This window comes from Aethalodelphis obliquidens, unplaced genomic scaffold (genome assembly GCF_003676395.1).
Source record: "Aethalodelphis obliquidens isolate GAN/ISIS:26980383/991018 unplaced genomic scaffold, ASM367639v1 scaffold38, whole genome shotgun sequence".
NCBI classification, from domain to species: Eukaryota; Metazoa; Chordata; class Mammalia; order Artiodactyla; family Delphinidae; genus Aethalodelphis; species Aethalodelphis obliquidens.
In genome coordinates, this window is record NW_020837982.1 from 5,391,223 (window position 1) to 5,405,118 (window position 13,896).

General features: G+C 49.6%; 1 protein-coding gene across 1 annotated transcript in view; it reads left to right on the forward strand.

Moving 5' to 3' along the window:
- The first annotated feature begins 6,875 nt into the window (after positions 1 to 6,875).
- Positions 6,876 to 13,896, forward strand: part of ABR (ABR activator of RhoGEF and GTPase) — a 178,857-nt gene continuing 171,836 nt past the window's right edge. Inside the window, exons 1-2 of the mRNA XM_027130545.1 lie at positions 6,876 to 7,553; positions 7,614 to 8,052. Of these exons, the coding sequence (XP_026986346.1) occupies positions 7,017 to 7,553; positions 7,614 to 8,052 (976 nt within the window). The 5' untranslated portion in view covers positions 6,876 to 7,016. The remainder of the gene's footprint in view (positions 7,554 to 7,613; positions 8,053 to 13,896) is intronic.

Below are 13,896 nucleotides of genomic sequence, written 5' to 3' on the forward strand. Positions count from 1 at the left end.
AATGGTGCTGGGAAAACTGGATATACATATGCAAAAAAAATGAAGTTGGACTCTTACCTTATACCATATGCAAAAAACTAACTCAAAAAAAAAAAAACCCACAAAAAAACAAAAAAAAACCAGACCTAAATGTAAGACATAAAACTACAAAACTCCTAGAAGTAAACATAAAGGGAAATCTTCATGACACTGGACTTGGCACTGATTTCTTGGGTATGACACCAAAAGCAACAAAAGCAAAAACAGACAGATGGGACTACATCAAACTTAAAAACTTTTGTGCATCAAAAGAAATAGTCAACAGAGTGAAAAGGTAACATGGAATGGGAGAAAATAATTGCAAGTCATATATCTGATAAGGACCTAATATCAAGAATATATGAAGAACTCCTACAACTCAACAACAACAACAAAAATAACCCAATGAAAAAAATGGAGGGCTTCCCTGGTGGCGCAGTGGTTGAGAGTCCGCCTGCCAATGCATGGGACACGGGTTCGTGCCCTGGTCCGGGAAGATCCCATAGGCCGTGGAGCGGCTGGGCCCGTGAGCCATGGCCGCTGACCCTGCGCATCCGGAGCCTGTGCTCTGCAACGGGAGAGGCCACAACAGTGAGAGGCCCGCGTAACGCAAAAAACAACAAAACAAAACAAAAATGGACAAAGGACCAGAAGAGACATTTCTCCAGAGTAGATATACAAATGGTCAACAAGCATATGAAAAGATTCTCAACATCACTAATCATTAGAGAAATGCAAAACGTATATGACAAAAGGTCTGAATAAAGAATATGTGAACTATTACCACCCAAATATAAGAAGACAAACATCCAATTAAAAATTAACAAAAGATTTGTATAGATTCTTCACAAAGAAGATATACATATGGCCATAAAGCACATGAAAAGATGCTATACATCACCAGTCATCAGGGAAATACAAATTAAAACCATGATGAGATACCATTACACACTATCTAAAATGGCTAAAATGAAAAGACTGACATCACTAAGTGTTGACAAGGATGTAGAGCAATGCAACTCTCAGACATTGCTGATGGTAATGGAAAATGGTACTGGTACAGCCACTTTGGAAAACATTACATAGCAGTATCTTCTTTTTTTTTTTGGCTGAGCCGTATGCGGGATCTTAGTTCCCCAAACTGGTGCCACCTGCATTGGAAGGGCAGAGTCTTAACCACTGGACTACCAGGGACGTCCCTAGCAGGATGTTATAAAGTTAAACATATATTTGTCATCGACCCAATAATCCCATTCCTATGTATTAGTATTTTTTAACAGAAATGAAAACTATGTCCACAAAAAGACAGCCAAATGGCCAGCAACTGGAGAATGGATAAACAAATAGGGGTATATTCATAGTATGGAATACTGCTCAACAATAAAAAGGAGGTAATTTATACCAACTCTCTCAATCTCATCAAACCATAATTTATTTATCTGCAAGGTGGTGATAATACTTCTGTCACAGCACTGTGATGGGGGTTGAACATGACAAAGTACATTAAAATGCCTATTCACTTGACCCTGGGGGGAGAGGGAGGGAAGGGATGAAATATAAATACACATAACAGATGAAACTCAAAAATAGGACACTGAACTTCAGCATTCAAACACCAAAGATACATTCGTTCATACAAAAATCTAGAAAAGGCAAAACTATAGTGACAGAAATTATAGAAACCAATTATTGCTTGGTACTGGGAGTCAGGAAAAGGGGTTGACTGCAAAAAAGCAGGAGGGAACTCTTGAGGGTGATGGAGCTATTCTGTATGTTGTTTAATGTGGAGATTACACACATCATGGTTTGCAATTACCAAAATTCATCAAACTGCATACTTAAAACAAATGAATCTATTGTATTATACCTCAATAAAGGTAAAGAAAAGAAAAGAAGATACCGATGTGGGGTCCCATTCCTGAGATTCTGGATGAATTGGCGTTGAAGCAAGTCCAAGGCTGAATAGTCTTAATTGCTCCCCCAGGTTATTCTAATTTGTACTCAGGAGAACTCCTGCATTAGAGGAAGCAAGCCTGGTAGAGAGGGTCCCCCAAAAGAGGGGCCTTTTTTCTGTGTTCACACCTTTAGCACTCAAAGATGCAGGCCTCATCCTAGCCCAGTCCTGCCCAGGTTACCCTTCTCCTTCCGGCTGCACTCCGCTTCCATTCTCCTTCCTAGTCCAAACTCCCAGCCCTCTAATACGAACCTCAGATAACTCTGGAAAAAGCAAGGGAGAAGCAGTTCACACTGAAGTGTGAATGACTGATAGTCACATTTATATTTCCATAGAGGCTGCTTGTTAATCTAAAGGAATTTTGTAAAACGCAGAGTTCCTGACAGCATGAGCTCAGAGGTGTCTTGCCACTTTTCCTTTGGGTGAGGGTGGTCCTGATTTAAGATAGCGTGAGGTTATGGTGTAAAGAGTCCACTCACTCATTCATCATTCATTTATTCCCTTAGCAGACATGTACTAGGCACTGACTCTGGCACCGTGTCAGGGGCCGTGGCAGTAGGAGGAATAAGTGGTACCAGCTGGCTGGAGCCAGGATTTCCTCAAGGAGCCATGGAACTAATTACAATGTGGCGTGACTAAGTTAAATCCCTCTGTAGACAAGCACGCCTAACTGGACCTGGGGAAGGGAAGGCTTCAGAGAGAATGTCACAGGTGAGCTGGGCTTGGGCAGGTGAAAAGGGATCTCATCCTTTCACACAGGAGGAAGCAACATGGCAAAGGAAGACAAGAGAGATGGGGGAGTAATTGGGGGAACGGTGAAGCGCATTGTGTGGCTATCAGAGAGGGAGGGTGTGGGGAGGCTGGAGGGTGTCTTAGTGGGGGGACCAGAGGGGCAAAGCAGGGACTGACACAAGGACCCGGTACAAGTATTTTAGTCAGGAGATTATTCCAGGAAGCAGGAGTGAGGGAGAGTGAGACAGACAAGAAGGGAAAGCCAATAGAGAGCTCATCATGGATTGATTACCACTGTGAACAGTGGGGGCTCATTCCTCTTGGAGACCACTGAGCAGCCATGCAGAATATACCTCAGGCCCTCCAAAGACAGGAGCCTGCGGCATTTATTAACCAACTCCCATTTCCACTGGCCACGGGATGCCCCGGCATAACTTCCCCCCATAGAAGCTTTCATCTGGGATGCTTGAGAAAACCCCTAGGACAGAAGAGTGGAGAGTAGTAGGGGTGGGTGTTTGAGGTGAGACCCCAGCAGCCCTTGGGAACTGTCCACTGCAGCTGCCGCAGAAACCCAAGATGGGTCAAAGGGAGGTGGCACAGAACAGAAAAGGCATCTTCTCTGTGGGTGACTCAGATTGGGGGCCTGAATGGGTGCAGCAAGCAGAAGAAATTCAAGAAATGGGGTTGGACAAGTAGGCTGGGGTCAGAGGATCCATTGTGAAGAGTCTGATATGCCAGGTTACAAAGTTTAAACTTTATTTGCCAGGCTCTGGAGCTTAATAGGTGCTCAACAAATATTTATTGAATGAATAAATGCTAATGACCAGATGCACCTGGGCCAAGCCCTTGCAAAGCTACTGAGTTTTAGACTCCAGAAAATTAGCTGTGTGACCTCTAACCTCTTTGATCTTCCATTTCTCTCTCTCTCTCACTATCTTGACAATAATACCTTCTTTACCAGGTTGTTGTCGAAATTAGGTGAGATCAAAGATGCATGGCCACTAGAAGTGTGGACTCAATAAATGTCAGCCACTCTATCCCTGCCCCCATGATGACCCAAAGCCAAGTAATAAAGCTGAACTATCGACCAGCTAGAGACAATGAAGGTTGCTCCTGGGATCTCTTTACAGATGATGAATGCTGGCATTTCTGGCTATATTGGTCCTCGTGGAAAAAATTAGTGGTATTGGTAACAGCTTCCTTGGACAGAAAGGGAATCATACTGCTGCTTTAATTAAAGGACAGAGTTGAAACTATCCTCCCAGGGAAATTACAAATTCAGAAATGGATGCTCATAGTAACTCACAGGGTTTTTTCCTTTGTGCATTTAAATATACATATGGAAACATCTTCCAATCAATACGCTGTTGACTGGGGTTATCCATGTCTGCTGTGCTGCATTTCTCCCCCATTCTGAAATCTTCACAGAGGCCAAGATGCTTGTGGACTCCGCTTGATGGAATACCCCTGCACTGGCTGGCTGTAGGCATTGGGAGCACCTCAATCCCTCCCAGGAGACAAGGATGGTGGTGGCCTCTAGGGAGGTAGGGAGAGTCTCTTCAAAATATGAAGCAAAGGTGGAAGAGAGAGCAGCTTAAGGGACTAGGTGAAGGACTGAGAAATCACACAAGCTGGGGAATACGCAACTAATGTTTTTTAAAACATATCCATTTCTCCATAGCAATCGAGCACAAAGACAAACACAGAGATGAGTCATACCAGTGGCACACCAAATTTAAAAAGAAAAGCAGGAAGGAAGGAAGGAAGGAAAGAAGGGAGGGAGGAGGGAAGGAAGGAAGGAAGGAAAGAAGGGAGGGAGGAGGGAAGGAAGGAAGGAAGGAAAGGAAGAAAAAGAAAAGAGAAAGAAAAAGGAAGAAGGGATATTGGGAAAGTGAGTAAACACAGACTTTGTCAAGGAAGGAAATTCCAGAGTTGAGAAGTGTCCGTGGGAAGCACATCTGCTCCCAGCCCAGAGTGATTCACAACTGGAGCAATGAAGCAGGAACTGCAAGGTGAGGATTCGGTCATCTGCCTGTTCATTCATTCATTCATTTCATTCAACAATTATCAGCTATCTGTCAGTCACACTCTCCAAGAAGCAGCAAGAATACAAAACTGGAAAAGACACAATCCCTGACCTTGAAAGCAGCTATGAGAAAGGGAAACAAAAGATGTCACTAATTATTGCCATAAAGTGGAACAAGGGCAAAGATAAAGACACGTACACGATGGAGTGAGACACAAAGAGGAGGGAGAGGGGCCGGAAAAGTTTTCTCATAGGTGGAGCTGGGTCTTAAAGGAGGGTTGGAGTCCCCCAGGCAGCAGGGAGTTGGTAAGGCTAAAGCCTAGGAGAAAGGCAGAGAGGTGGGCAGGGACCAAATGTGCGAGGACCTCCTTTGTCAGTGGAGTCTGGACTCCATCCTGGAGGTGTGCGTTATGAGGAGCCGCTGGAGGGTTTTGTTTGTTTGAAGATTTTGTTTTGTTTTTTGATGTGGACCATCTTTAACGTCTCCATTGAACTTGCCACAATACTGCTTCTGTTCTATGTTTTTGGTTTTTTTTTTTTTTGGCCGCGAGGCATGTGGGATCCCAGCACCCCCACCAGGGATCGAACCCGCACCCCCTGCATTGGAAGGCGAAGCCCCAAACACTGGACCGCCAGGGAAGTCCCTGCCACCGGAGGGTTTTGAACAGAAGCATGACACTATCTCATTTGTGGTTAAGAAATACTTTCTGGTATCTTTCCAATATCCAGCCTTGAGGGATAGGCTGAAAGGGATTGGAAGGTGGGAGAGGGATGGCCTGTTCACATGGTTCAAGTGAGCGGCTAGTGGCAGGGATCTGGAGAGAAGAGGTCGCTGAGTTTAGCTCCAGTCCCCAAAGGGCATTGTGGCCAGGAAGAATTTCCAGCTGCCAAGTCACTTAGTCTCTTACAGGATCAATTTCCAACATCCTTAAAACGAAGAAAATGTGAATCACCGACAAGGTCCCCCCTTGAGGAGAGCGCGAGACAGTTTATCAGGCCCTCTCTCTGCAGACAGTGGGACCTCACGGAAGACCCTAGAAAAGTGGTGCAGCCAGGTGTGAAGAGGAGGCGAGGCGGGAGCCCTCCATCCGCCCCACCCGGAGTGTCAGGCCAGGCGCCGGTACCAGCTCCTCCCCAGGGGAATTGTTGAGGCCACAAAGAGGAAGCAGAGTGGAGGGTCCTCTTAGACGCCCAGGTGTTTAAGGCCCCTGCCAGTCATGGTTTGATTCCATCACAACAAGTCACATGGGAGGATCCTCAGCTTTGAAGTCACAGGGGCCTCTAAGCAGAGCCACTTGGAGCTGTCACCCTTGCCTATTTCTCACCTGAAAAGCTCTAGTGAGCAGTGGAGAGAAAGCTTTAAAGGGTCTCAAAAAAAAAACAACACACAAACAAACCAAACAAACAAACAAAACAAAACAAAACAGGTTTATCCCCAGCTTTGGATTAAGCAGCTCCGTGATTTTGGACAAGTTAGTTCAAGGCGCTCCATAAATCCCAGCGGAGGACAACCCCGCCGGTCAGCCCTTCAGCACCTACCCTCGCCGCCGCGCCACATCGCCTTTCCCCCACCTTTTCCTTCTCGGCCCCAGGCGCCGCCCGGACCCTGGACAGGCGAGGCTGTGGAGGGCCGGGCGAGCGGAGGTTGGCTGCGGCCCAGGGCGACCCTGCGCGCTCCCTCCGCGCCGTCCCCGCCTCCCCGGCAGCGCGGCCCCGCGCTCGGCTGCAGGGAGCCGGCGCGCAGTGCGCCGGCGGCGACGGGAGCGGCGCAGCCCGACAGGCCAGGAAGATGCGAGCCGGGCCTACGGCGGCGGCCAGCTTCAAGTATCGCCGGCGCCTGTGGAGTGGGCAGCACCGCAGGCCCGCCGTGCCAGGCCCTCTCGCAGCCTCTCGGCCGCCGGCGCAACCCAGAGCTCGCCCGCGAGGCTCCGCCCCCGCCGCGGCTCTCCAGACACCGGAGCCCGCGGGGCGCAGGGCAAGGCGCGGGGACTGCAGATCGCCGGCTCAGCGCGTCCTGCCCGGGGCGGGCCCTGGGCGCCCAGGCGCCCGCCTCCGCCGCCGCCGGTGGCCGCTGACGTCAGGGAGGCGAAACCCAGAAGAAGAAGAAGAAGAAGAAGAAAAAAGGCACGAGGGCGGAAGGGGAAAAACTTTATTATTTTTTTCTTATTCTCTTCTGGGGCTGAAGGGAAGGGCAGGCCACTGCGCCAGCGCGGAGAAAGCCGAGCGCGACACCAACCCGCTGCGCGCGGAGGAGCTGGGCCCCGGAGGCCCGAAGGGGCTCCCGGTATGTGGGACCCCCAGGACTTTGAGCGCCACTGGCAGGCCGAGTTCCCTGGGGAGGAGGCGCCTGTCATGCGGCTGGACTCGGTGCCGGACATGGAGCGCGAGCTGGAGCGCAGCAAACTCAACCTGAAGTGGCTGCAACAGGTGCTGGCTGAGGAAAAGTTCAAAGTCGGCTACCTGCAGGCGGCCCTGGAGAAGCGGCACCTCGGCTGCGGGCGCCTGGAGGGCGGAGACGGGGACAGCAGGGGGGCCTCGGCTGAGGAGCCGGCCGGGCCGGAGGGGGAGCCGGCGCCGCTCGAGGAGGAGGGCGCAGCGGGCGGCGGCGGAGACCCCCCGGGCCCGTCGCTCCCCTCCACGGAGGTGGCCGCGAAGGCCGAGAGTCCCCCCTACCTGTGCCAGGACCTTCCCACCTGGCCCAGGGCGGCGGGGGCTGGGGGCGCTGTTCGCAGCTTGACCGCCGCCATCCACCAGCAGCTACTGCAGCCTCGCCTCCTCTTAAGGCCGCGGGAGGACTGCGCGCCCCCCGGCCACGATGGCACAGTTCCCAGCGCCCCGGGAGAGGAGCGGTCCGCCCGGACCCGCGCGGGGCGGGGCTCGGAGGATGACGAGCCGGACGCCTCGGGCGCGGACGATGGGGGCGACAGCAGTGACCACGACTTCGAGATGGTGGATTTGAACGAGAAACTCACCCCCAGCCAGTTGCTCGTGACCCCTTGCCGGCCCGGGACCTGCGATGAGGCGGAAAAGCCAGCGCGGGTGTACAGTTCCCATCGCTGGATGCACCTGATCCTCGGGAGCCGGCGGCAGCCGCGCGGGAGCCGCGACTTGGAGCAGTTAGAGGCAGAGGTCAAGGACGGGCGGGGCTCGCCCCCGGCGGCAGAGGAGCTCCTTCAGCGTAGGGCTCGCGAGCCCCTCCCCCCGTGGCGGCGCAAGAGGTTCCTGGGGCTGCCCGAGCGGGACTCGCCCAGTCACAGCTCGCCCGACAGGGGCAGTGACTGCAGCCACAACAGCTCCGACCACGAGGATGGCTCCTTTGCAGGTAGGCGCACCCCTCTAGATCCCCGTCTCTTGTATCCTGGGCCTCGCCTGCTGGCCGCTTCCCCACCCCTCCCTGGCACACCTCGCTGGTTCTGTTTAACCTCAGGCGCCTGGGCAGAAGGGAGATAAAATTTACCTGTTTACCTTGAAGGCACTCGTGGAACTTAAAAAAAGGAAAGAGGGTGCAAAGTGATTTCGGCTTGGGCAAGTTTAAGAAAATAAGCATTATGGCGATGGTAGGGGATGAGGGGATGATGCATGCGCTCGACCAGACCAAGGGAGGGAGGAATCTTTCACTTCAGACCTCAGCCTTTCTTCTGTATTGCAACATCACCGCCCTCCCCGCCCCCCACCCCAACTCATCCTCTGCAAGTCGGTGAGATTCCCTTGCACCACCCACACTGATAGTATGCTTCTCTGCAGTAACTTCAGTGGTTCCCATTTCCTCCAGATTCCTTGATGTGGAAGTCTAAATCTTCCACTTAATGTTCTGAACTTATCGCTCATCTTCTCCAGCCTGTACCTTGTGTTCTGGCCAAAATGAAAGAACCCCTCACTGTGGGAAAGGTACATAATAATCCTCACCACCCGCTTCCTTTGCTGACTGTCCCCTTCCTAAGAGGCACCACCTGATCTGTCAGCTTCCTAGGCGCCTAGGAGCCTGAGTGGGAAGGGGAGGGCTTGGAATCATAGAGTTTTTGAGCTGGCCTAGTGCCCAGAGATCATGTCTAGAGCAGTGCCTTCATTTGATAAAGGAGGAAACTGAAGCCCAGAAGGATTAAGTGCTTGTTGGAGTGAGCTGGGACCTCCACTCGGCACTCCTGTCATTTTCTTGCTTCTCCTCACATCTGCCCTCTCTTCTGAGGACAGGACCCGGTCTTAGCCATGTTGTGGTGGAATCCCCTTTCGGTGGTCAGCACAGTGCCTTGCATACAGTAAGTGCTCAATAAATACTTATTGAATAAGTGGATGATTACATTGAATTTTAATTTTATTTAATTTATTTATTTTTGGCTGTGTTGCGTCTTCGTTGCTGCACGCAGGCTTTCTTTTTAGTTGTGGCGAGCGGGGGCTACTCTTCGTTGTGGTGTGCTGGCTTCTCATTGCAGTGGCTTCTCTTGTTGGGGAGCACAGGCTCTAGACGCGCAAGCTTCAGTAGTTGTGGCGCATGGGCTTAGTTGCTCCGCAGCATGTGGGATCTTCCCGGACCAGGGCTCGAACCCGTGTCCCCTGCATTGGCAAGCAGATTCTTAACCACTGTACCACCAGGGAAGCCCGATTGCATTGAATTGAATGTGTCTTCCAGCTCCCCAGCTCCCCATAGGTTGGGAGTGGGAAAAGGGCTAAGGAGGAAAGGACAGATAAGGATGTGGGCTGTCCTGTGACTGATGCTTTGCTGCCCCCAGGGACTGTCACGGTCTCCTCAGCCATAGGGAAAGCATAAATTGTCATCTGATTGGGTCAAGCTGTGACCAGGAACTTAAGATGCCTTCCTGCTCAGTGAAAGAGGAAAAAAAAGAAATCACTGATGCTGGGATTCTTCCAAAATCTCCATTATTAGATCTTATCTAGGTGAGCTTGCATTTGAATGAAAAAAACTGTCCACTTTGCTAAAAGCGCATTTGGAATGGCCATCAAGTCATCTGTTGTGATCAATTACACTTACTCATTAGCAGAGACTGACTGCTTTTCCCATAGGTAATGCTTTTGCTGCCCATGCTAGTAACATTTTTATGTGCCCCTTTAACTTGGAGTCTGAAGATTTCACTCTAGTGCCAAGTTCCAAATGCGCTCAGTGGAGGTTACCCAAGTGGCCCAGAGCTGCTTTATTATTTTTTAAATTTATTTATTTATTTTTGGTCGCATTGGGTCTTTGTTGCTGTACGTGGGCTTTCTCTAGTTGTGGCGAGCGGGGGCTACTCTTCCTCGCAGTGTGTGGGCTTCTCATTGCAGTGGCTTCTCTTGTTGCGGAGAACGGCTCTAGGTGTGCAGGCTTCACCCGTTGTGGCTCGCGGGCTCTAGAGCGCAGGCTCAGTAGTTGTGGTACACGGGCTTAGTTGCTCCGCAGCATGTGGGATCTTCCTGGACCAGGGCTCGAACCTGTGTCCCCTGCATTGGCAGGCGGATTCTTACCACTGTGCCACCAGGGAAGCCCCCCAGAGTTGCTTTAGAGCTGGCCCCAATCCCGTCTCCCCCCGAGACCCACTTCAATCACCCTGCCAGGTGTGCTCGATGCACTGGATTTTCCCCAGGGAGTGATTTTTATTTCTGTGCTCTGTCTCCTCTATCCTTAAGGGCACTCTAGCACATAGAGCACCTTGATTCAGATTAGGAACTAGCATTCCCTCTGGCCTAACAGTTTACAAGAGGTGCTCCCTCTGGGTGGACCAGTGATAAAAAGATTTTCCTTCCTCTGACTTAAGACTCCAGCCGGGGCGTATGTCTGGCGCTTGTGGCCTTGGCTGACAGTGCCTGGGCTGTTTTTTAGGCCCCATTCCAGGACCCCCTCTGCAGGGCAGGCTTGTGTAGGGAGCCCCTGGAAAGCTGCATGTGGGAGCCCTGCCTCCTGTCTCCCAAACGTCCCCAGTGCGGAAGCGAATGGGGTGGACATGTGTATGCATGCATGCATTGTAGCACGTCCATGCATGCCTATACATGTATACACATGTGCACGTAGTCACATACAAGCGTGCACGTGTGCACAGTCTAGGAGGAAGAGCCTCCAGACATATAGGAGGCGCCGGAGTGGAGAGATTAGGGGCCAGGGTTTTCCCGCTGTGAGTGACAGCCCACTGAAATCAGCATAGTGGGGAGTGAACACATCCTGAGGCCTTCTCTGGCCACCGTGGCCTTCCCTGCTTTACTTTTCTCCATAGCACTCACCAAATTACCACCTCAGATGCTACGATTTTGCACGTGGATCTTATTCACTCTCTCTCTCTGGTAAAATGCAAGCTCCAAGAGGGCAAGGATTTTTATCTCTTTCATCCACTGACTTAGCCCCAAAGCCTAGAACGGTGTCTAACACGTAATAGGTGTTCCATAAATATTGTTGAATGATATATATTTTTTAATGGAATAGAATAGAAAACACCAGAGTGCATTGCACATGGTAATGGTGAGTAATATTCTGTTTTAAAACTTTGTTTCAGTTCTATATAACTGTGTGAGTGTATACTGGGTCCTGCTGTAGAATGTATTTCATGCCGTGGGTTGGGCCAAAAGGTTGGAAAATGCTGATAAAGACCGTGGGCTCTGAAGCCAGACTGCTTGTGTGACCTTGGGAGAAGTTATTTGAATTTTCTGTGTTTCAGTTTTCTCATCTGCAAAATGGGACTGATAAATACAGGTTACATCATACCATTGATATGAAGAGTAAATGGGATATTATTTCTAAAGGACTTTGAACAGGCCCTGGCACATAGTAGGCACCCATAGTATTAACTAACTACAACTGTGGGTCATTTTCTTTGAGTTAATGCTTCAAAGCTTCCCACTCCCAGATCATTCTGGATCACAGATGGTTCAGTTTTCTTTTCTTTGCTTTTTTTATTGGGGTATAGTTGTTTTACAATGTTGTGTTCGTTTCTACTGTACAGCGAAGTGGAGTTCTCATTAGTTATCTATTTTATACATATTAGTGTATGTATGTTAAATCCAATCTCCCAATTCATCCCACCCCCCCTTGTTGTCCATATGTTTGTTCTCTATCTCTGTGTCTCTATTTCTGCCTTGCAAACAAGTTCATCTGTACCATTTTTCTAGATTCCACATATATGAGTTAATATATGATATGTGTTTTTCTCTTTATGACTTACTTCCTTCTGTATGACAGTCTCTAGGTCCATCCACATCTCTGCAAATGACCCCATTTCGTTCCCTTTTATGGCTAAGATTCCATTGTATATATGTACCACAACAGATGGTCTGGTTTTCTATGATGCACGTGTTTTTTCTAGCAAGGCTCTGGCTCTTTCTAGAACCTTCCAGGAGCAGGGCAGGACCCAGGGCAGAGTGGTAATCTTGGCTCATGAGGCTCTCTTGCCGGATTGGCCCTCAAATTGTTTCTCCCTCTCCACCAGCAATCAGGCCCATTATCTCTACTCAGAGAACCTCACCTGATGGGGTTTTATTGCACAATTCAGGCTTTGCCTTCCTCTCAGCGTTTGGAGGAGAGCATGGGAGGCCTCCCATAAAAAGGCCCAAAGGCAGAGGTTCTCCCCTCCTTGGAAAAGGCCCGTTTTCTCTTAGCTCAGGGACAGATCCCCATACCAGGACACACTTGGGTTTGTTCTACATGTAGTAGGCAAATCAGGGTTTAAGTCAGTTAGAATGCCAGTTCTTTTAGTATCTTCCCTTTAGCACCTTGCAGCCTTGGTTGGTACCAAGAAAGACTAGGCCACGTTGGCATGGATGCGGGTGGTAATGTGAATGGGGTGGGGTGGGGGTCGCAGAGCTAGAATCAGCCGTGTTGGGTCATGTGTGCTTTGAAGACAGACTTGTGTGTGTGCCCAGGCTCTGCCCCGCAGCAGGTGTGAGGCCATGGACAAGCCTCTGGCCTTTCTGCACCTCAGTCTCTATTAACGGAAATAACAAAAGTAGCTCATCTTCCTGGGGGCTTACTTTGTGCCCACTCCTGTTCTAAGCATTTTACACATATTAACTCATTTATACCACACAACAGCTTCATAAGACAGGCACTATTATTATTTCCATTTTACATATGATAAGCTTGAGACTCAGAGAGCTTAAATAACCCTGCCCAAGGTTACCCAGCTTGTAAGTGGCACTTGGGATTTGAATCTAGGCAGTCTGACTCCCAAGTCCGTGCTTTTAAACAGCAAACTATACTGCCTCAAACAATAGCACCTACTTCCCAGGGTAGTTATGAAAATTACCTAAAATAAAATACTTAAAGAGTTTACTTTTTTCACACAGTGACCATTAAGTGCATATGTGTGATGTGTATGCATTAGTATTATTTTCTTTATCACTAAAGTCCCCAGAAGACCCCAGTTCATCTGCTGTTGAGGTGAACCGTGAGGGCTGCCACCTGCCCATGGGGCTCCTGCGTGGACTTGGCCTCACAGGTGAGCAGACCACCTGCTGGATTTTAGATCTCCCCTCCTCAGCTGGGAGCTCTTGGGCAGACACAACTGCACACCCACATGTGGAGGTCTTGGTATTTTTGCTTTCATGTTGGCATGCTTCTGTGCCAACCCTGCCAAAGAGGTTGGGTAACATGTCCTTCCAGGAGTTTACATATCCCTCCTGTAGCCTGTGGCATCCCCTTTGCCACACGTGGACCAAAGTGCGCTCGTCCAGCTAAAGCCCAAGTCAGGCATCCTTTTGACTGGCAGCAGCTATTCATCTGATGTAGCTCAGATGACAAAGTCAATATCATTAATATTTTAAATTGGTAGCATTTTCTCCTTGCATTAAACTTTGCTTAGTAGAAGATGAACAGTCATTTTTGCCAGCCCTTGGAAATCCTTCATTCATTCACTTGTCCATTCCACTCGACAAGGATTTATGCAGGTCTTACTTTGTGCCAAGTCTGTGTTCAGGGTCAAGATGGCAAAAGTCGGTGACCTGCCCTCAAGGTTCTCACTGGCGTTTTTGCTTCCGGGGTAGAAACCAAAGGTTTCTAGATAAACAGCTTTCCAGCAGGTAACTTGTTAAATCCTGAAATGAGTGACTAAGTAAGGACTGCCATTTAGAACCTCAGTGACAGAAGAAGAAAGGATCTTAGATTTGGTCTTCCAAATCTAGGATCTTCCTGGCCCTCTCCAGACAGATGAGGACCCTGGAGCCCTAAAAGTAACCTCAGGGTCACATGCTTATG